General features: G+C 23.7%; 1 protein-coding gene across 2 annotated transcripts in view; it reads right to left on the bottom strand.

Annotated features, from left to right (window-relative positions):
- The window catches only part of LOC114132717 (alkaline phosphatase-like), a 200,339-nt gene that overhangs the window by 147,467 nt on the left and 27,727 nt on the right, over nucleotides 1-25,145 (bottom strand). For both annotated transcript variants that reach the window (XM_050210838.1, XM_027998257.2), the window contains exon 4: nucleotides 8,407-8,630. In XM_050210838.1, coding sequence (XP_050066795.1) covers nucleotides 8,407-8,630 — 224 coding nt within the window. The remainder of the gene's footprint in view (nucleotides 1-8,406; nucleotides 8,631-25,145) is intronic.

The raw sequence follows: 25,145 nt of genomic DNA, 5'->3' as shown, positions 1-25,145 counted from the left end.
AAATAAAAAAAAAATCAAGTCCCGGTTATCAATTATAATATTTAAAATATTATTTTTGTAGGATGAAGTGGCTTGATACCCCTGCAGTGAATTACACTATAAGTATAATTGTTTTGAAAAATCATAACTATTAGACATATCGATAATAAAATAGTCTATTTTATAATCAACAAACGGTTTATTTAAAGTTCTACTTCAAATTATATTCTTCACTTGGAAATTAATATCAAATAAGATGTGTATTTTATTATGAAAAATATAAAAATAACTAAGACAAATTATTTTAATATAGAAGACGGAAATAATATACTTAATTATATTTATACACAAGAAGTACGTAGTTGATTATTATTCTGTAAAACAATAGTACGCATGTACAAAAACATACCATACTACATTATAAACAATACAATTAAAATAGGTAGTTCCTTAAATAAGAAAGAAAAACTACATTAACGTGTAAGTTAATGTTAATAACGTAATTCAATTTTAAAATTTTAAATATTTTTACAAAACAATGTTTTATTTATTATTTTATAGTAATAATAAAATTACTAGTTGACAAATCATTATTTGTCGTTGTTATTATTAGTTGTACTTACTTAAAAAATATATTAGTTTGTTGTACTTTTTAGAGTTTGTTTACAACTGAATAACAATATCATTTAGCAATCGATTTATTGTTCGTATCCATTCTTAATATTTCAGTATGAAAAAAAAAGATAATCAGGTAATATATGCTCAAAATCTAATAAATTGTTGAATAATTATAATGAGTTTTTTTGGTGTGTTATAACATTTACTTATGACAAGTGACTAACGTGTGATATATACTTATCTAAAAATAAAACGAACTATTCCGAACAGAAAAATAATAAGGTATGATCTGGATGATACATCACGCGGTGGTTGCATCGACTGCTCAGACAAATCATCCCGTCTTCATCATAGGAATAATGATAATTAAAAAAAAAAAAACACCATATAATAGGTACGTGTAACGTCAAAAATAGAAGGCGTTTGTGAATAATAATTTGACTTTTGACATTTCACGTGAACAAAATAACGTTACCTATTATAATACCTATTATCGGTTTAAGAAATCGGTACCTACGTGGTCACCCGCATGGTAATGACGTGGTTTCTTTACATTATTATACGACACGCTCTGTCGCGTTTATCGACCGTATTGCCCCTGTATTGTTCGCAATAACACAATATTTTATATATCATATAAGATTGCGGTATCGAAAACGGGATGACGGTTAAAATACAGTCATATATATACTCGAACACGTCGCGCTGCGCACAATATACGCCAGCGGACCAGCGGCATCGGCACGAGTGAAAATATTTTATATTATTATTAAAATCGCGCGTACAATTGTCGTCGTCGTCGTCGTCGTCGTCATCGTCGTCGGTAAAATCGTTCCGGGCGTGCGTGTAATAGCGTCCGGGTATGCGTGGGGGGGTGATACTCGTTAGGGTAGGAAAGCTGGCGTCTGACACGGCTGTATATATACCTAATAATACTTTTACGCGTTATAAACGGAGACGGCAAGACGTACGTGACCGTCGGCCGTCGGACCGATAATAAATTCCGGTCGCCGCCAAAGTCCCGTATGTTAGCTCGGCGGTGTGCCCCCGGATCGGTAGAAAAATCCCGGGAGACTCACACGCCGGCAACACTCGTTTATTATACAGAACGTTGTGTGTGCTTAAAAATACAAGTCGGTGGCACGTGAAAACTTTGGGACGCGTGTGCGTTTGTATCGGCGGCGACCGGTCCTGCGGGCTAGCGGGCGGGGACGAGAAATTAATATTCGAACCAAAGACCCGACGGCGCTTACCCACAGCGGGTGGAAGACAGTGTGCATCTGCTACTGCTGCCGCCGTCCTATATACATACACCGCCCGAAAGCAAATCGTGCACTGTTGTTATAGGTAACGCGGTATTAGCAGTAGCAGTGGGGTGGTGGGTGTACCGAACCCACCGCGGGTCGTAACTACGATGTTGTACAAGCACTGCCCCGTAACACTGTATACACACGGTATAATGACAATTATTATTATCATTATTATTACAATAAAAGCGTTGGCAATAATATTATTACCAAGGTAAAGTAATAAACGATTATATATACGAGATAACATCGTGTACGTCGCGCTGTACTCTGACGAGTTCAATCGAATAAAATAAAATAGAATGACTCAGACGTCGACATATTATTATTATTCGGCGATACAAATAAATAATGTCTTTTCGATAAGTTAGGAATAGTATTATCAAGGTACATGTGGAAGTGAGGGTGGGGGATTACAATAAGATAAAAATAGATGTATTCAAAATTATGATTTTATGATTTAACGTACTATATTGACAATTATATTTTTTTTTAATACAAAAATAAATACCATATTCAAATGAATGTGATTTTTGATTTTGACTACTTTTTCGAACCGCATAAAAGCTTGGAGGGTCTCAAGTATGCATATTCTACGCCTTAATGAATATTTTTGAGCTATATGATTAAGCATCATTTAAAGAGATATTCCAGGTTTTATACTTGAATCGTTTTTTATATGTTTATTCAAAATAGGTAATTTATAAAACTAGATTATAGGCCATTGATATTATAATATACATATAATATATATATTATTACTCTGTGACAATAGCCATGTTTTATAATATTTTAATTTAAACATTTATGTACCTATATTGCCTATACATCACGCCGTCTGAAAAAAATCTAGATGTAAAGACATGCACTCGTTGGGAATTCAACTAGGATTGTTTTATCGAACTTCATCATAATCATGTTAAGTTATTAAACTGTTTTATAATAATTTTAAAACAATTATTAATCTTTGTATTTCAAAATTGCAGTTGAAGTTAACTAACCCCATAGAAAATTTTAATAATTTTAATGTTACCTACATAAAAAAATTCCCGAGAGAAATATTGTTAACGGAAAGCAGTTTCGTAGAAAAATTGAACAATATATCTTAAAAGGTAATTTTAATTAAAATAATTAATTAATATACTAAATGGTTGAGATTAGTTAAGTAACGAACAAAATCGATTTTTTATTTCAACCACAATCATTTTAGAAAAATTAACTTACAGTGCTTTATTGCTAATGGTTTTAAATATATGTAAACTCGTTGAGGGAAATACATAAAAATTAACAAAAACATCTTTAAAATAACTATTGTTTTTTTCATGTTATCAAAATAAATATTTTGAAGGTATAACACCAATTATTATTATACATTTGCGTTTAATAACTTGGCATATAATATATTTTTATTAATACATTATTAAGAGTTATATTTAAAATAATGCTAAATTTTTCTTAAATTTTAATATAGATAAAACCCAATAATATTATATAACTAGTAATTATAAAAAATATGGTATGTACTTACGTTAATATCTATATATGATTTCATCTCAAGCAATGACACCATTATTTTGTTATCTTTTATAAAAAATAAAAAATATATCTTTAGATATGTTGTGAAATGTCATATTGGACTAACATTTGTTTTATATAATATGCTTGATATTACAAGTATATTATTATGTTTAAGATACTTATCTTGTATATATTACAGAAAATAACATACGCATGAAAATGACGTAGTTATGCGGTGATTATCGTAAATAATATTTTTTAAAAATAGACATTTTGGATATATACCAGTTAATTGTGATATTTTCCAAAGAAATTGGTAATTGTTATGTACAACACATCGCACTGGGTAAAACATACCTAATATCTTATATTTATACTGTCTTATGTTTTTAATCAAGATATTTAGTATCTTAAGGTACAAGTAATTGATAGTCAAATCCGATTTCAAGTTTTAGCATATAATTATAAAAACAATTTAATTTGTTCCATAAATAATTAAGTATAATAATATTGAATAACGAGTCTGCATTGTTGACAGTTTCGTTATTTTCATTTGCCGCTCATATCATATAATTATTTATTATTAATAATTGTATTTTAAATAAAAAAAACTATAGTGATTACTTAATATTTATTCTATTATTAAAATAAGAATGGAAACGGTATGAGAAAAAAGTTAGATGATTGTATATTATCTTCTATCTTCTACACAAAGACGTGATGATAACAAAGCGTTTTTATGTTTATCCAACAACCGTCGTTTAGATCAATTATAATCATCAAAGTTGGTTTTAATTTAAATTGTGCACATCAACCTTAAGATAATTAAAAGCTAAATATTTATATAATACAATTATTGCCATCACTCACAAATTTAAATAGGCATAGTTCTGTTCAACCACATAAATTCACAAGATAATAATTTCAATAATAGTTAATGAATAAATATGTTTTAAATTTTTAAAAATTTCATTTTGTTTCATCGCTAAATTTATAGATTTATAGTATATTCGGAGTTCAAAAACGAATAGGTCTAAAACTGTAAGTAAAATTTATTTGTTTAAAATACTTTATACTTTACGAATTCAAAAATGTTTACAACCTATGTAAAACTAAACTGATAATAGAAAAATATGAAAAAAAAAGTTTAAATCATGATTATAAGTTTTAATAAATACAAGAGAAAGGCTTTACCAAAGAAAAACTGAATACTATATGTAAATACTAGCAGTTGCAATAGTGGTTGCGTAAACTTTTGTATGATCGGAAATATGTAAATATGTAATATATTATCATTGATTTTCAAAAACGACAAAATATACTTTTCTATTTTTTTGATTTATATAATATTTATCATAATATATTAATATCACCTATATAGAATTTTAAAAGATTAAAAATATATTTTGGAAGTGTGTATTTCTTTAGAAAACACTCTTTAAATAAAAGTCATTGTATTTAATTCGAACCAATGTTTGTTTGGAAAAAACATTCTTAAACTTCTTTTTGTTTATTAAATAGAGTGAATAATTTATTAAATAGGGCAAACATATTTTGATTCGATTTAAAATAAATTATTTTATATAATACCAATAATTAATAATTGTATTTTTTCAAGGAAATACGTATGTATAATTATTTTGTTATAATATAATTGATTAATTTATCTACATAATTATAAGTGACCAATAATTGCAAAATTGTATCTTTTTAATTTTTAAAATAATCTTTGTATTTTATGTTTTGTAAACTACCTTTTTAATTAGTTTTATAATGAATATTGTACAATGCATAATATATATATATATATATATTACTGTTAAAGTTTTCTTAAAATGTACAAAGATAACATAGAAATATTAAAAAAAAGTTACATTGTAGGAGATAAATTATTTTATAAGTTAAAAAATATGATAAAAATATATATTATACATTTGATAAATTTAATGAAAATTTGATTTTATGTTTATTAAACAAACGATATTTTAATTAAATGAAAAATGTTTATTAAAATTATAAAAAGTTTTTTTTTTTTAATTAATAAAGTGAAAAATTAAGTTATCAGTATTTAAAACCTTTCTATAGATAAAAGTCATATTTGTTCCTTTTCCTTTTCTAAAAATTATAGTTTCACCTATAATAATTCAAATGTAGCTATACTATACTATAATAACTTATAATATTATACTATACTCATTTAATAAAGTTCAGAATTAACAATGGCCACTTTTTTTTTTTTTTAATTATCACTTATCTTCCATAATTTAAGTTATAATTATATATAGATTCCATTAGATATAATATTGACCAATCATCAAATACGGTAGGCATTTGTTAATAATCACTGTAATAATCTCAATATATTAATTAAATATCAACTATATCATGCCACCGCTCTCATTAAAAAGTACTAATGATTTAAGTATTAATTTTAGTATGAAATTATCCCACCTCATTTTAAACTGCCCTAAAATGTTACTAAAACACTCCCGCATATTAAACATTTTTAAATCTTTCAACATCTATTTTGACATTAAAATATATTCTCATCTCAATAAATAAATATTATACTATCTTATTTAACCATACAATCTATATAACTAAACTTTACTAATTAATCCGAATTATTATCAACGTTAGGTATACCTAGTTATTACTATTTTTTTCTCTTTATGTACCTTAAACATTATATCATAACTAATCGTTTAACAAAGCTAATAAAATAAATAAAACAAAAATCATGTATTACACTTGAATAACGTTTTTTTTTCTACTATTTTAATTGATTTTTATAGTGAAAAATTAAAACTATATAACAGTTAAGGTGGGCTTTTTTAAAATTACTATAAAAACAACAATTGAAGATTATTTTAATGAAAAAAAAATCTATACATACTCGTATTTCATATAAAAGATAGAACAGATAATTAATGTTTGAATATTTTAAATTCTAAACAACTTTCTTCGATGGAAAATCCTAATTAATATAATTATGTTCAATTAATTAGAATAATAATGTTGTCCATGAAACGTGTTTTCTTTAAAAAGTATTTTCAATAAGTGAATTGTAGCAGGTTGTTTTTGTTTAATTAAACATGACTCTCTGTTTTACTTACTCAAATTAATTGTAAAGCATATTAACAGGAACAAGTAATTTGAATGCAATAAGTTTATATATAATAATTAAAAATCTATTTTTCATTATATGCAAAATTATTTTAATAGTATATACTTATCACTAATGCTCTATTCTGTCACAAATCAAAATTCACACTTTGACTCAAAATTAAAACAATCGCACAAACCACTACAATTTACAATATTCGATACCACAATTCTTTAAAAAAATCATGCGAACAACCTCGCAAAACATCAAACTTTACCTATTTCTGGTACTTTTCCCCCCTCTCAAAAAGCTGAAAACAAAATAGTGTTATGGCCTTTTTTCCACCTAGCCCCTACAAATTTGTAATACATTTTTCTAAGGAGTATCATCAGTGGGAGTCATCTCCAACTTGTGTTTTTAATGACTACATGTTATACTTGTCTATCATTTATTTTTATTATAATTAATTTGTATAGATTGGTGTAATTAAAATAAAAGATAAATGTAAACTTAAACAAGATCTATTCACAAAATCAAGTTATGAAAAATATAAATATTTTGTCAAAATAAAATTAAGTATTTATTAAGTATTTTTAAAAAATTAAGTATTGCAGGGACTTTTTTACTAAACAATTATATACATATATTTTATAGACATTATGCTGTTATCAAAATATGTTGGTACTTTTTGTGCATTTATAGACTTTAAATATTCACATTTTTAGTTTTATATTGACCTCTTTTTTTATTTAATGCATGTGGTTTTTACAGTGGGTTGTTAAAAAATAACGAAAATACATAATCACAATCCGTTTTATACTTATTTTAAACTGTAGTTTTGAAAAAAAAAATGAATATTTAAACAATAAATATAGATTTTTCTTAATATAACATTGTAATTAAAAAATATATTTCAAGTGGGGATTTAATACTTCTAACTATTGTATAGTATCATTTTCTATATTCACAAAAAGTTTCAAAATATTTAGACTTATTTTAAAATCTTAAAATATATATATTTTTTTTTAAGTTAATTCCAATACGATCATATACTATTGCAATATATAAGTTTAACAAAAAAAAACTTACTTTACATAATAAGTATAATTTAATATCAAAAATAATTTGTTTTATTCAGAAATACAATTTCAATTATTGACTATTGATAAAATTAACAAAATATTTTTTTCAATGATTAGTGATTTGACTCATGAGCTTTAATTTCTATATAACGTTTTATTTTTAAACTAAAATGTGGTGTTATTCATGATATATATGTATGTATCATATTATGTTACACAAAACGACATTTAACAGCTGTCAATATTATTATTTGATTAATAATTTATTCTAATAATATAATATCATATTAAACATTACCGTGTAACATATTACACATTTGTAAACATTTTAATTGAAAGTCAAAGCATAAAATGTGGGAAAATTCATCTTTTTAATCACTTACATTTTAATAAATTGATTACCTATGCAATAAATATAATGTAACTTACATATTAAATTATTAAATTATCACGTATTATTTGATAAACTGTAATTGCATACAAAAATTAAATAATCTGTTGAATGTATCAAATTATAATTTGACAGATTTTTAGGATTTCCTTGAGTTTAAAATATTATATTTAAATTCAGAAAATACAAGTAACGCATTCGGTAGGTAGTTTAAACTATACTGTATTATGTATGCTCTACATATATTATCTACCACATGGATCAATATGAGTTATGTGCGCATAATTAATATTCGGAGAGTGTTTTTTTTTAATATTTTTTTTTTTACAAGACCTCTTGCCCAAAAAAGTCCTAGAAATGGAACACTTTGATCATATCATTAAAATAATGTGAGTAACATCCTACCTTTGCCATTGCCACAGCGGGAAACGAATCCCAAATCAATTGCTCCTCTTCTCCTTGGTTGCCCCGTCTCTGTCCTTTGAATATTCTCGATGCGGTCAACGTAGACGCACCCATTCCATCACCGACCAAAAACACCACGTTTTTCGCTCTTCCCATTTTACCCTCGTAGCTGGCCAGCCGTTTTTTCAGCGCAGATCTCGCCTCTTCGTACCAATGGTCGCGACCTGAAAAAATGTATATCTGTAGTACAATATAACTCAGGTAGGTCTTCTGCACACAAGAAATAATTTAAACAGAATGTATATTGACGGTACTTAAATACTCGAGTCACTGTATTCATTATTTTGTTACAGGTAATATGAATGTTATTTCTAGCCTTATAACACTATATTTTGAACAAAATAAAATTTTCTAAATTATTAACTCAATTAGTTGGGCATGTAATATTTTATTTATAATAACGCATGTATTGATGGTATTTATGATGAAATATGAATATATTAATTTAATTTATACAATTTATTCGTTTTTTAATTGAAAATCTAAAGACAATCGAGTTTAGAATATCATATTGTTAAATTATAATCAGCTCATTTTATATAGTTACTACCTATACTCACAAGACGTTAAATGTTTACATTTTATGTAAATATTTATAGTTTTAAGTCTTTGGGACTTTTAATTACTACTGCAATGTTCAAAGGAGAAGAATTTTACTTAGTTAGTCGGAAAATATTGACGATGCAATTATAAGGTTATCGATTTCCTCAACGATAGCATATTTTCAGTGTTAATCCAATAACCATTAAAAATATATATATATATATTATGTTATTCCAATATTCCATTATATTTAATAATTATATTATCATTCACGAGCATTTTTAATTTTATTTCTTAATACTTAGAATTGAATCGTATTTCTAATAATTATTCTTTTGTATTTTTTTTTCAAATATAAAAGTATGTAACAATAGTGTACAAGTAAACAATGGAACATTGCCATAAATAAATGTTCACAAATGTGAACAGTTTATTTAGAGATTAAAATAGCAATTACTATAATCTAGAGTCTAGACCATTGTTTTTAAACTTTTCTATCTATATTAGTTAAATTAATTTATTATTCAATTATTTGTTACTAATAAATATAACACTGAATTATAACAAACTTAATAATATGGGTATATTTCCTATAAAATGTTGCATAAATCAGTAGACAAGACAAATCTAAGCAAATCGTTTTGTCTGATCGCGTTTATCGAAAACATTATATTATTATAAGTGTTTGTATAATTATCTGGTAGTTTGGTTGTTGAATTATAAATTATTATCATAGCTATAAAATGTACTCAATAAATGAGGATTAAATCCTATAGAAAATCGGAATATTTTTCGAATATTTTCAAGGCGGTAAAACTTTTTTCCAAGAACGCGATTTTATTTACCACGACTAAACGGAAATATATAGGTCTGTTATCTTAAATGAGTCTAGCCCCCGGAAACGTTTCGGCGAATATATACAAGCACAATCGATACATAACCGCTTCGCGTTAATGGTATGTTGACCAAGTGTAAAACGAAAATAAACAAAAAACGATTTTAAATTGACGAAATAGCAACTGCGATATATATACATTGTTTGGTGGTCGTTCGGTACCTATTTCGATCGTATTACATATTGTGCTTGGCGTAGTATTATACTGTATCGATATACTTATTGTTTTATTTTTTTTTGCCATCAAACATAATATCACGGAATGTTTAAATGTATTATTGAACACTGCGAATCGGTATTGCGCATTGCCATAACTTTACTATTTTATATAACATTGCGCGGCGCAATATTTTATACTTGTATATTATATGCCGGTCGAATACAAAGAACACGGAGCGTATAGAGTTCGTTCTACAGCGTTATGTGTTATAAGAAGTGAAAATGGGGTGTTCGAGAACAAAGTCGTAACATTTGTTCCGGTTAGTATACGTGTGATTATTATATCACTGTACGGTAATATAATGTACCGTGGTGTAATACAAATTAATTTAACCAAACGACGACGTATATTGTTTCCATTTTGAACGATTTCATGAAAACTAAATGCATACACGGTATTACAATACGAGTACGTAGATAAAAATGGAACAGTATACCTACTACACAAATACAATTTGTTATAAGTATAAAAAATGATTTTATTTTTTATGCTCACGTAAACTCGGGTTTCAATTAAAAACGTGTACTTAATGTATTTGATTTGATACCAATTGTTTTGGATTCGTTACGATGCACACCGGTTATAATAAAACGAATAAAATCGGTTCATTAACAAAGAAAATACATAAAATAAAAATGTGCTTTATAGCGATTCGGTTTAATCAGAATTTCAACTAAATTATTTTATTTTTTTGAACATTGAAAAATGTCAGAGTAAATTTATTATTCATCGGACAAGATTAATAATCAAAACTTTTTAAATTTTTAAATAAAAAACTTAAATTAGATAACGCTTTTAGAGAATTAGAGACAAAAAAAAACTTACAATATTTTAAATCAGTTTTATCAAATAATGTGGTATATAACCCTCTGGTCTAACACCATTTGATTATACACTAACTTAAACACTAAATTAACCTAACTTAAATTATTATATTTTGAACAAAAATAGTTAATATTATTTTTATTGATTATATTATATTGTATAATTATTAGGTTCTCACAGAAACAAACAATAATTAAAAAAAAAACACAGATATTTCAAAGAACACTATAATAGGTTACACAGAAAATAAAGTCTATCAAATTCATCAAACGGATCAAGAGGATAATCAAATTATCTTATAAAAATGTCACAAACAATAAACCACTATCAACTACAACAAATCTAAACACACCAACCAAAAACTTTAAGAAAACAAACCGAGTGTCAGGATTACCTCTTCATAAAAAATTAAGTAAAATAAAAATATAAAATAAAAAATATGATTGTAAGTACTAACATGCCAATAAAAATTATTTAATAATAAAAAAAAAAAACACTTCATTCTCATTATTATGACTGTAAGACCATATAATTAATAATGCCATAATTCAAATAATAAAATTTAATTCACACTTTATAGGTGTTTTCAATGTACATACAACGTAATATTTAATATTGTTATATATTAATATATAGCTATTTTGTAAAGAAATGCACTGTAATATTTTAAATCTAACTATAAACTAAATTAGTATAATGACATTGGTATAATATTATAATTTATAACAGCTACAATATTATAACGGAATTTAGCAATCAATCTTATTATTGATATACTATTTAATTTTTTTATAACATTTCTTTTTTTCTCACACTCTTTCCATTTTTATTCGCTTTAACAATTTGTACATATTTTGTAATAATCAAACTTTCAGTATTATATTATATTATTATTTAAAAATAACACAAAACTAATATGTTATTAAATCAAATAAACTAATACGATTCGATTTAAAAATTTAGTAAAACTAATCAACTACAAACACTACATAACAAATATGCATTATTATAATACATATATATAATATATATATATACATAAATTGTATAACTATTTTAAAAATTATCATTGTAAAACCACTTAAATTTTTTTCAGTTATGTAAATTGATAACATTTTTTAAATGTTATATGTATCAAATATATCATAAATTGAATGCATCGTAAGAACATAGTGAAAAATCAAACTGGTGTGAACATTGCAATATAAAATAATTGCATACATATTTTTCATACTATAATGTATATTGAAACTTTTTTATAAATAGACGATATAGTTGACTCCAATATAGACAATATAGTATATGATGATAACGCATAATACACATTCCACTCTCATTTACAATCCAACGTTTTGTTATAAATTATTTATTTATTTTATCTATTGTATTTAAATAGAAATCACCCTTTTCATGTATTTACAAATTAATTATTTTCATGCATAAAATAATATAGACAATAAAATACTACAATTACTTTACGGAAGTATGATATATATGGGGGGATGTGGTTCTCATTACTATACTAAACATAGCACACTTCATTGGTTCATTTAATATAATATAGTTGGTAATGCAAATTGGAATAAATAATAGCACATGGGACCTGGCGTATCATCGTAGAACTTAAAAGTTTATTAACGATGAAAGGTAAGTAGCAGCAATTTTACCGTATTACAATCTATACTGGAATTCAAGCACTAAAGTTCCTCAACTAATTCCAACAAGTCTAACAAGTCGTACTACTCGCACCAAGGTTCTACCAAACACTACAAATATTCTACATGTCCAAAACCTATTCTAAAACATATACGCTTATAAACAGACTACCATCTAGAGATTAAACATTTTGTACAATCGATATACATCAAAAGTGGAGACAATACTGTTTCTAAAACTATTTATAAAAGCTAATCAAAAATAACAATAACACAGCAGCGCCTCGTGATTTTCACATTGACGAACATAAGCCTACGTTGGCTATAATCTGTTAACACTGGAAAGAGTGTTATCTGTGCGTCCTTAATCAAAGTCACCAGGTTAATCGAAATATCAGGGATATAATTAAATATTTTGTATTTAATTTTCATATATCTCAACAACCGTTCTCCTTACCATACAGTTTCCAGCTTTCTTTCATTCTAAATATATTTCTTGTATTTTTTTTTTTACTACGATATTTAAAAAAAAAACAAATTATGTAAATGTACTAACACAATTTATGTCAAAAGAAAATATTATGTAATTTGTGCAGAGTTAGGTATCGCATAATTTATAAATAATATATGAACCCAGGTTAGTTGAAAAGCAAAATAATAAGATAATGATTAGATTTTGAAATATTCGCAAAGTATATATTGTAACAAAAAAAAAAAAAGGTTAATTTATGTTTACAAACCTAAGTAACGCGTATTATTGTTTTTATAATTAAAAAGACAGTGTATCTCTAGATTACCCAAAAGTTCTAGTGAGTTAGGTACCTACATTTTAACTCCAATGGGACTATATCACGATCAAGGCAAAATTAAACCAGACTAGTGTCCAGAACAAAACACAAGTGAGTTATGCATTATTTTCTAGTTTTTTTTTTTTTTACGTTAAATCTTAGAATACAATAAATAACGATAGTTCGATTAAAAAACAAAGTACAGTTTAACAGAACTCTATAGTGTAATTTATTATAATATACGTGCATATATCAAGATATTTGTGGAAAAAATGTACTTATAACACGTATTAAGTTAAGATATTTATTTATTAAATCAAAAAAAAATATATTTTTAGAAGTTACATCATTTTAGAACAATGAACCCGATTAAAATAAATACTGAGCGTAAATACAATGTATATTTCACCTACATTCTGTATTCCCTTTATAGTGAAATTATTATATTGTTATTTTATGCTAACAGTTTCTCAATATAACTAATTATGAGTTAATGATTAAATGTGTAATGCATAATAGGTGTATATATATAAGACAATACAAATGTTTACGAGACAGTTTTTGGCAAATAGAAAATTAATATACATTCAATTACATACAAACTGCATCCATAAATGCCATGTGACGACACGTTACACCAATGGTTTGACCCAAAACCTTTAAAGTGTTATTGGAAATGTAATAAACTTTAATGGTTATATAGTATACAGAGTATTTTTCGATATTAATATTTATAATCAAATCTTTGAATAATAATAAAAAATACATACGTATATAATAATTTATTCATTTACAAAATTTATAAAATATGATTTTGAAGTCAATAAACACACTTTTTTTTTATTTGATATAACAAAATTATAAATTTAAAAATAAATTTGAATAATAATCGAATTGTTTTATTAAATAATAATTTGAAATATTGTATCTAAATAATATAAAATTTATTTTAATTTATTATTTATTTATTTATTTTAACTATTTTCAATATTTAACCCAAGTTGATTTTTATACAGGGTGAATGATTTGTCAAGTATACTGGCCCTATTTTTCTTAAATAATGCAGTTATAATATAAAATTTGATCATTAGAATTTTTAAATTTACTCGAGAAAATAAAAACAACATTTTAAAATTCTTGATTTTTTATTGCATTTCTAAAGAAGGGTCCTGTAGAAATGCAAAATTTTTGTTTTTAAAATGAGAACCCACTACCATTTGTTGCTATAACTTATTAAATTTATAATTTTTCTGAAAAAATTGACATATCAAAATCATTATTCAAACGAGTAGCTTATAAGTCATATATTTATCGTTATGTACTAAAAATATTATAGATTATGAATTTGTAAAGTATAGGTGCTAAAACAATATATATAAATATATGAATACATGTTGATAACATGTACAATTTTTAAAAATAATTATAGCATAATAAATACTAGATTCAATATTATATTAATTAAGTGTCTATAAAACAATTTCTGAGTACTATTATTCTTAGACTAAACATATTAATATAAATGTAATAACACTTAATCAAATTTTAAATTAGATAAGTTAAGACTATTCAAAAAATATCTACAAAATAATATTAACAATACAAAATAAATCAGGGGCTCTTAAATTTGTACCGCTATATGCAAAAAATCTCAAGAATATGAAATATTACCTTTAAGTATATTTAAAAATTTGAACAAATTAATTACAAAATACATTAATATATGTATAATTATTATAATAGCTGTGTTTAGTTTAGATATGAAAAACAAATATATGGTTAAAATAATTTTGTATTTATACAATATTTTCTAGAAACTAATGAACATGAAAATTGAATTTTTAATCTAAATAATTATATGGCAAATAGTTTTAGTTTAAATCCTGAGTGTTACCTAATGATATATATTTATTTTGCTTTTATTTTTGTTGTTGTGCTATAAAAAACACTTTATTAACAAAAATTCTCTGAACATCAATTTTGATCAATATATTTTATACTGTTAATTTAATGTACCTACTTGGTATTTTTGGAATTTAAAAATTGAAAAAAAAAAAAGTGGGCAAGTGAGTACCGCTCTGCTGTACATTAGGTGCCGTATGGATCATTATTATATATTATAGGAGTGTTAAATTTGAATCCAATGATAGTTATCATTGTATACGAAAAACGATTCTGAACGAAAATGATTTGTCAGCCTAGGATATAATTTCTAGTGGTTGGTAAAAAAGGTGGTTTAAAAAAACCAGCTTATATTAAAAAATATTTTGAAAATTAAATCACGTAAAGAAAACGCGAATCTTAATAACTGGTAAAATTTTCAAGTATTTACAACTTATACTTTTTGAATAATAACAAATATTTAAAATCGTTTGAGGATAAATCGTTATCGTTACGCTATTTCGTTAAAATTTAAAATTCAAACGCACTTAAAATTTTTCCTATAATGATGTTTCGAGTTTTCTCTATAGATACTTGAAGGTAAACTTATGGAAAACTTAGTGTTGTATTTTTAATCTTTAGTTATAACACAAAAAATTTTATGATTTTTCAACTTCAAATATTTCGCAAATATTCATAATTTTGACGAATTTTCGTCAAAATTGAACTTCAAATGCTAATAAAAAAAAATTGTGCCTATGTATTCTTATAATTTTTTAATCACTATAAGAATAACATATGAGGAACTTTGTATTAAATTTTCAAGTATTTTGATAGGGCCAAAACAATTTTATCGACACTTCAAAAATATTTTTTTAGAAAAATTGAAAATTTCAGTTGTCTATAAATAGCTCAAAAAAAGTCAAAATATTTTGAAATTTAAATCACGTAAAGAAAACGCGAATCTTAATAACTGGTAAAATTTTCAAGTATCTACGACTTATACTTTTTGAATAATAACAAATATCAAAAATCGTTTGAAGCTAAACTGTTATTTAACGCGGTTTTTGTAAAAATTTAAATTTCAAACACTCATAAAAATTTTTTGTCTGAATCCGGTAGAGTTTTTTTTACAGATAATTGAAGAAAAATGTATGGAGAACCTTGTACCAAATTTTCAAAACTTAGTTATAAAAGGAAAAAATTTCATGATTTTTCAACTTCAAAATTACTTGCAAATTTTCGCGTTTTCGACAGATTTCGTAAAAATTTGAACTAAAAACGCTTATAAAAAAAAATTGTGACTAACGATTTTTAATTTTTTTTAGCTACATTAAAAACAACTCATAAGGAACCTTGTATTAAATTTTCAAAACTTTTTGGTCATCCAAAAATTTTTTATCGACACTTAAAAAAAAATTTCTCAAAAAAACGAAAATTTCAGTGATCTATAAATAACTCAAAAAAAGTCAAAATTTTTTGAAAATTTAACTATATACAGATACTACTGACATTAACATTTGGTAAAAATTTCAAGTATTTTCAGTGATTAGTTTTTGAATTACAACAATAAAAAAAAATCGATTTGGTCGAAAACTGGTTTTGCGTAAAAATTGCCGTTTTTCAGTCATTTTTTTTTGTTTTTCTCGATTTTTTTGAAAACTATTGGAAAATGTTAACTTTTTACCTCTATAATGCACCAAGGATATTCACTTTTACATCGGAAACCACCCCCATAGTTTGAAATTGGAGCATTATTTCGACTAGTTATGCTGTACACAGACACAAAAAAAAAAAAACAAAAAAAAAAAAACATACATCATTGTAAAATCAATACATTCTTCACTCCGTTCAGAATCTAAAACAAGAACATTTTTTAAAATATAAAATATGTTATAAAATAAAATAAGATACTAATTGTTAGGTTACCTTATGGTTATCAAAAAGTAAGTATAAAAACCATTTTCGCTCATAATTGTTTTTTGTCGTAACAATGATTTATCATTGAATTTGAATTTGACACCTAATCCATTATAGTTTGCCAACTTATTGACAAAGTTCACTAAATTTTTGTGGTACAGCAGAGCGAATACTTACTTTCCTTATTTTTTAAATGTTGTGAGGAACAATAAATGTATTGATTTTACAATGATATGTGTTTTTGTTTTTATGTGTCTATCATTATCATCTTTTGGAGAAGTAAATATACTCCAATTTTAAGCTTTGAAGGTGATTACTGGTAGTCAATTGGATCTAATTAGTCTAGTGTCAAAATGATTTCTTTAATAAGGAAGAAAACAAAATAAATAAATAAACAAATAAGGAAAAACAAAATTAATTTCTTTTTTTCTCATAATTCAAAAAACGAATATAATCGTGCAAATTTAAATTGTCACCAAGACTTTGTTCACATTTATTTCATATTATGTAGTATGGCATAACTTTCAAAATATTTTGATTCTTTTTAGCTAATTATAGACTGTTTAAAGTTTATTTTTGTAAATGATAAAAAAATATTTGCAGGGTCAAAATTCCTGAAAATCTTATATAAGATTCCACAAAGGCGATCTTATATATAGGTATATGCATATTTTTCTTTTGTAATCATTTTAAATTTAAATTTTAACAGCGTTTGTAAATTCACAAAATTACTAATTTTATAATAAAATCTTTAAAAATCTTTAATTTATTTTTATACCTAAGGTCTGAAAATATAATGCAATATTCTTCAAAGGTATTTTTAAATCGAACTAAAAAAAAAAAATAATAAATAACTATAAGTATCATTGACTAATAGAAATAAACTATATATACCTGTAAGTATTTCATTATTTACAGTTTTAACAAAAATAAAATATTACCCTATTCAGTATTCATATTTATTTTGAAGAATTGGCGATAGAAACAATATGATATTTTAATTAATTATTAACTAAATGCACTAACTAATCAATTAAAATGTTAAAATTAACATAAACTAGAAAATGATATAATTTAATTTATCTAGATTCTAGATGAGTACTAAAATATTTTCATTTTAGATTTAAATTATATTTCCAATTTCGACTTCATATGGTCACATAGATGAAATAAAAATACAGTTGGTGTTTGGTAGGCATCAATAATAAGATGCGATGACACTGACATAAGTAAAATAATATAGAAAAGCAATGTTAAGTTCATAATAAAAACTACTTATTAGTCATAGTATTATATTATGAACATATAGAAAACGTCAAAATCTTATATATTTTTGTCCACACAAAAATAGTATGAAATTGTATGTTATATAATATTTTATTTTATCTTTTGAATCGGTAAAAAATAAATATTTAATACCGTGGGTTCTAATAACAAAGAAATAGATGCGTAAAAAAGGCACAAAAAGTATATGTAGGGCAACGTGATGGTCACTCGTTTGACTTCAGAACGGGAGTCGATGTTATTTTTCACGTCCCTGATATAGTTATTTTTATTTGCCTTACGTAACTATATATTTATTATTGATTAAAATAGAAAATAAATTCTCTTAATTATTACGCTTCTGAAATAAAGTAGAATTTTGTCTTTGGTTCATTACAATGGAAATGTACAGTTTAAAACAGATCTAATTTGGTATTCAATATTAAACCTTATTCAAACTTTAATAATTACTATCCTTCATAATAACATTTTTCGTTTACTCATCTTCAATCAATCCTTCTGCTACAATCAACCTATTAAAATATATCAAAATTGCTAATAGCTACCATGACATAATATACAATTATATAGTCTGATCTATTTTAATTTTAGCTTATTTCTGTAAACTTTTCTCGTACATCATATATCCAATAGCCGTTACTGTATATTTATAATAAGTAAAAAAATAACATATAAAAAAAAAGATAGTAAAATATATGAGATCTGCTGTCTAACCTAACTTACCATGAATAATGACCCTTATAGTTTTTTCTTCAGATTATTACATATGATTGCTAATCACTTATTAGCAATCATAACTAATGACTTGGTGCTTTAAAATGTTTTTATAATACATTATTCTATAAAATAAAGTATTATTCAAAAAAAAAAAAATGCATATTAGCACTTAACATTCAAAACTCTTTAACTAGTTTATATGTTTGAAAGCTAAAGAAAAAATATAAAACCTTGTGTACTGTTTAGCTTTTTTCAGAAAACATTTTTTTTTTCTGTAAAAGGAATAAATTATTTGATTTTTAGTAAAATGTTATAGACTTCAAACTAAAATAAAATGATATAGAATATCGTTAAAATAAATAAAGCTTAATAATAATGTTAAGAAAATAACTAAGTAAATAAAAAAAAAACCATTTATTTTTCAACAACATTGTATATTAAAAATATGACTGATTAGAGATATTATTTTTTTTTTTTTTTGTTAATTATGAATAGGCTAAATTTTATCACTTTCTTTAACATAAATACATATTAACTCGTAATTTTTAATAGTTCTAACTTCTACCATTAAGTAAAGTTGGTACATAATTTATTAATATTTACACAATTAGTAATTAAGATCATTCAATTTAACTTATATATTAAATAACTATTAATAATACATATTTATTTACAAAAAATGCATTATTTTATTTAAGTTATAAGTGCATATTCGGTACATGTAACGAGTTCTATTTTTTTTTACTAATTATAAGTCGATAATATTCATATTTTTATTATAATATGTTGAACATTCCTTTTATTTTTTATTTTTAAACTAACACATTAATATTATATACATTTTTTTTTCTTTAAAACTTGTATTGTATTTAATTTAAAAGAAAGGTACACTAAAACCTACAGTACAATAGAGTGGCAACTTAAACTTCTCCCTTTTTAACATTTAACAATGTATTATTTGCAACATTATAAGTTTAAAATATTATCATATTATCATATTTATATATTTTTTTTATATTATATTTGTTTTATTATTTATATATTTTAAATATTTCTATAGATCATGAATATCTCGATGATATTTTTTGTTACTATCAAACTTTAATAATTTAAATATCAACTAATTTTTGAGTAGGAGAAATTAATAATTTGAGTTAAAAGTAAAAAGTAAAAAAAAATACTCAATATATTTAAAAATAATTAGGAAAAAATTAAATGTTATGGAAAAATGGGCAGTGCTAAAGTGGTAAAGATTTCAAAAATGTTCTTATCACTTTTAATTAGGTACCCAGAATTTAGTAATCATGGAGCGTTGGTCGAGTGAACAGCGAGCGTTCGTGGTGAAATCGTATAACAAAAATAATGATATATGTGTGGCAAACCAAGGAAGGCATTTGCGTGACAAAATCTTTAAAAAATGAAGTTTTTAAATATATAACATAAAAATTCCACTTGTGTAGTTTATATTTGTTTGGCAAAAAATTAATAAAAAATGTTTTTCTATTTTTTTTTTTATTTTTTTAAATCGTCGGATTTGACTGCGCACCCTGTATATTGGTAAATAATAAAAAAAATTATTAAACTTGACATTTTTAATATATATATTTTTTATTGTTTATTTTTTTCTATTTATACTTATTTGATATTTATATAATCAATAGTTTTAATTTTAGAAACTAAGCAGCGGGATGACTATTCATTTATGTTATGAGTGTTTTATTTTATACACATGTAAAACAAACGAAATACTTTAATTTTCAACTTTGATATCGAATATCAAATTGGATCTAACTTTGTTTGTAATTAAATTAATCAAAATTAAAAATTTCCAAAATTTCCAAAAGAACAGGTAAAAGGAAAAAACTAAAAAAATAAATAAAGAAAAACAAGAATTTATATGCAAACTAGTTTATGACTAAAACTTGTATATTTTTGTGCATCTTAACATTATTTTTTTTAAAGAATTTCAATTTAGAATTTTTATGAAATTCATGAAATCTATATTTTTAACAAAATAATACAATATTATAGTATTTTAATTTTTGAAAGTAGTTTAAGAGTTGTTGAACAGTTATAAACAATATTTAAATTAATTATCTGTATAATATACGTATACACATAATATATATAATATAGGTACTTAATTGAAGTTCAATCGTACAAAAAAGATAATTCAATAATAATAATTGAATCAAAATAAAATTATACAACTCCCTAAATAAATTCGTTTAATACCCATCAAGTGAAATTCGATTAATTTCCTAACGATCATTAATATTCCAATCCCTTCATACACGAAACAATAAAGCCAATAGATTATGACAACATCTATATCCCGTTAAACTGTATTTATATTACAAAACATAATATATACATAGGTTTTACTAAATCAAAATATAATGTAGATATTATAATATTTAATAATTTTACTGGTTTAAAATTTAAATTGTAATAATATATTTCAGAAAATATTAATTAATAAATTATACACAAATTACTTCTATAACAAAAATTAATCTTGATACATGGTGAATTGTATTCTAGAGCTCAAAATATTTCCTACTAAAAAATTAGTAGAAACATTAATAAAAACATGTTTAAAGTTAATGTACTGTCTAAAAAGTTCATATACTTATTTGTAATTTTATATGATAACACTTATTATATAAATTTATAAAAAATGATTTTAAAAACAACAGTTATAAACTATCAACTAGTTTATAATTGTCATAATATTTTTAATTAAGATAATATAAAAACAAATTAATGAGCATTTTTTTTTGTGTGACTTCTGAGGTATAATGTATAATGTATGCATAGTTTTAAATTGTAACATTCTTATTTTAAAATAATTTTATAACAAATTATATTGTGTTCATAGTTTGTTCTATTGAAGAATTTAATTTTATACATTATGTTTTTACTAGTTGTTTGCAAAAAAAAATTGCAAAGGGTCTGATATTATTTATTAGATTTACCATTGTTAACTTCATACTTTTCTAATTACTATAAAATATGTATAATTTATGATACTTAAATGTTGTAAGTGAAAATAAATCGAAGTGTAAGTGTGAAGTAGCGAAATCAATAAATCTTCGTTACTTTTCAAATTGTGTATACAATAAAATAATATTTTTTGATTTCACAAAAACGCAGAGTAATTTTTTACAAATTAGACTTAATTAGTATAATTATTTTCAAAAAAGATATATTTTTTTTTATATATTAAACTTTATTTTTAATTTTATTTACTTATGGTCACTAGATTATCATTAATGACTAAATCAATTAAATGAGATACGTATGATATATTCCACTTGTAAAACATACAATAACTATTGTTTATTGTATGTATTCTGATATTAAAATTATTCCAGTATACTTAATATTTTCTACAGATATTGTATTTAATGTATTTTTGATTTTGAAAAAAGAGGTGAATATATTTTTGAATATGATTCGCTATTATAATTTGTAGATAAAAAAATCAATATGGTATTTCATTTTTTATTGCTTATTAATACAGTCGTAATTTTTAATGTTTCGGTTTTTAAAAATATCGTTTTATATTCGTATAATATATTATTTATTATACAAATAATTTTTAATACAAAATTATTATAATGTAAATTATTGACATAATATATACAATTATGCACATAATTCTATAATATATGTGAAATATAGTAAATTAGTTAAGTAATTATAAAATAATGTTAAATGATATGTTAAAATATGTTTGTAGTAAAAACTTGTAGACTACTAAAAAAAATATAAATTTATTAATGGTTATCATATTAATAATATTATTTCTTATGATTTAAGTATCAAGCATATAATTACTATAGTGAAATTGATAATATATTTTAAATAATTAAATCAAGAACTTTTCTTATAATTTAAAGGTTTAATGCGACAACATTTTGAATTTAAACAAAATTATGAAATAATAATTTTATAAAAAAGATTAAAATCAAATTGGTTCTATATGAAATTGTAAATATCAAAAACCACATTTTTATATAGAATTGTAATAAGCAATAATAAAGAATAATGTACCCATTTAACAAAAAATTCTATGATTAAAATCGTAAATACTGATAATTGATCATTACTGCCTACGTATGATAAATTACCATTATTATGAAACACTTCTGAAGTTTCTTAATCCACTTCTCAACAAGACCGAAGATGAATAGTAATATATTATATTTCGACCTATACATATTATTTTAAATAATGAGTATAGTTGTAAATGTATTAAATAGTGAAAAAAAGTTGATTTATACATTTTTAATACTGTCTTGAAAATTATATGTTAATGAAAATTTGTTATTTCTGTAAAAATGGGACTTAGAAGTTTCAACAGTTTCTATAGTATGTTGTTTTATACATTTTCTTTTTTTATTATTATTATTATTATAAGGAAAACTCTGAGAAAACCAGTAAAGGAGTTTAATAAGTTTTTCGAATACGGAACCCGCTTTCCTAAACCACGATGACCAGAGTAATTTACTAGCAAACAAAAGCTCTTTACCGGAACCAATAAAAGCGACGTGCAAACGTAAACGATATTTTGAGAAGTTATTTCCTATTTTTGAATTCACTGTCCGTTCATTTTTTTTTCTAACCCACAACTAAAATTCCACTTCTACAATCTGCCTGGCATACACAATGTCATACATTATATATAATAACATGTAGGTACACTTTACTATAATAAATTAACACATTTAACTTTTTAATATATAATATTTTTAATAAAACTAAAAAAAATGCAATACATATTTTTAAGCAATCCACATTTAAATTATTATATGCCATCATTAAATTAATATATTATATTATCAAATATAAATGTTATGAATTAATACAATTAAAATAAAAAGTATTTTTATATTTATATTATTAACTTAAAATATATATCAGAATTAAACCTTTATGAGTTATTTTTATTAAAATATTATGTTACTTATTGAGAAAACGCTAATTGAAATAGTCGGATATATTTTATTAGTTTATTACATTATCTTCCTAAAAAGACAAAATACAGTAATATGCTTTTAGAGTTTTAGGAATATATACTAGACTCATTTAATTTGTAAAATTCAGTTAAATCGAAAACTTAGCTTTCAAAAAATGTAACTAAAGCAATAATAAACTGTAGGGATTTTTAATAAGATATCGTACTAGTAGCTGTAACACTTCAAATACTAAAATTCATCTAAATATAATGATACAATTTTTTATGTCAATATCTGAAACATATATTTCTTAGTGATTTATGAAAATCATTTTTAGTGTCAAATATTATTAAAGTATATAATAAAATCATTAATTCATAACATAATATTAAAGAGATGTCCATTAATCATAACATTATGTAACTAAAATATCAAAAACTACACTCGATTTTAAAATTTAAAAAAAATTCGGACCAATCACTAAATAATAATGAATAACTTCCTCTCAAAATTTGATTTAATACTATGTTTTAATTAAAATTGTAATGTATATTTTCTAGTATATATATATATTTAAATAAATAAATAAACATGATACAGAAAAAATCGTAAAATTACATATGTATAAGAATATACTATAAATATGAATACATTATAAAATGTTCAATGAGTAAAGATTTTAAGTATTTGGCAAAGTGGTGGTTATGGTCAAACAAAGTGGTGAGACTTTGGATAGAAGAAGGGAAATAGTTGCGGTAAAGTAACGGGAAACTCTATAAGAGCCTTTTCTAAGAAGATCCGAAGCATCAACAGACCCATTTAAAATGGAATTAATAAACTGTTGGTCAACTTAAATGCATTGTAGGAAGATAATTTGCATTTATAGAACTTCACGTACATATAAATAGTTGTGATTGGGTAAACACGATTTTAAGAACATTAAAATCAAATAATAAAAATACAATTTGAATATTTTTAACATAAAAT

This window comes from Aphis gossypii, chromosome 1 (genome assembly GCF_020184175.1).
Source record: "Aphis gossypii isolate Hap1 chromosome 1, ASM2018417v2, whole genome shotgun sequence".
Taxonomy (NCBI): domain Eukaryota; kingdom Metazoa; phylum Arthropoda; class Insecta; order Hemiptera; family Aphididae; genus Aphis; species Aphis gossypii.
Note: the sequence above shows the minus strand (reverse complement) of the source record. Positions and strands in the feature narration are given on the sequence as shown.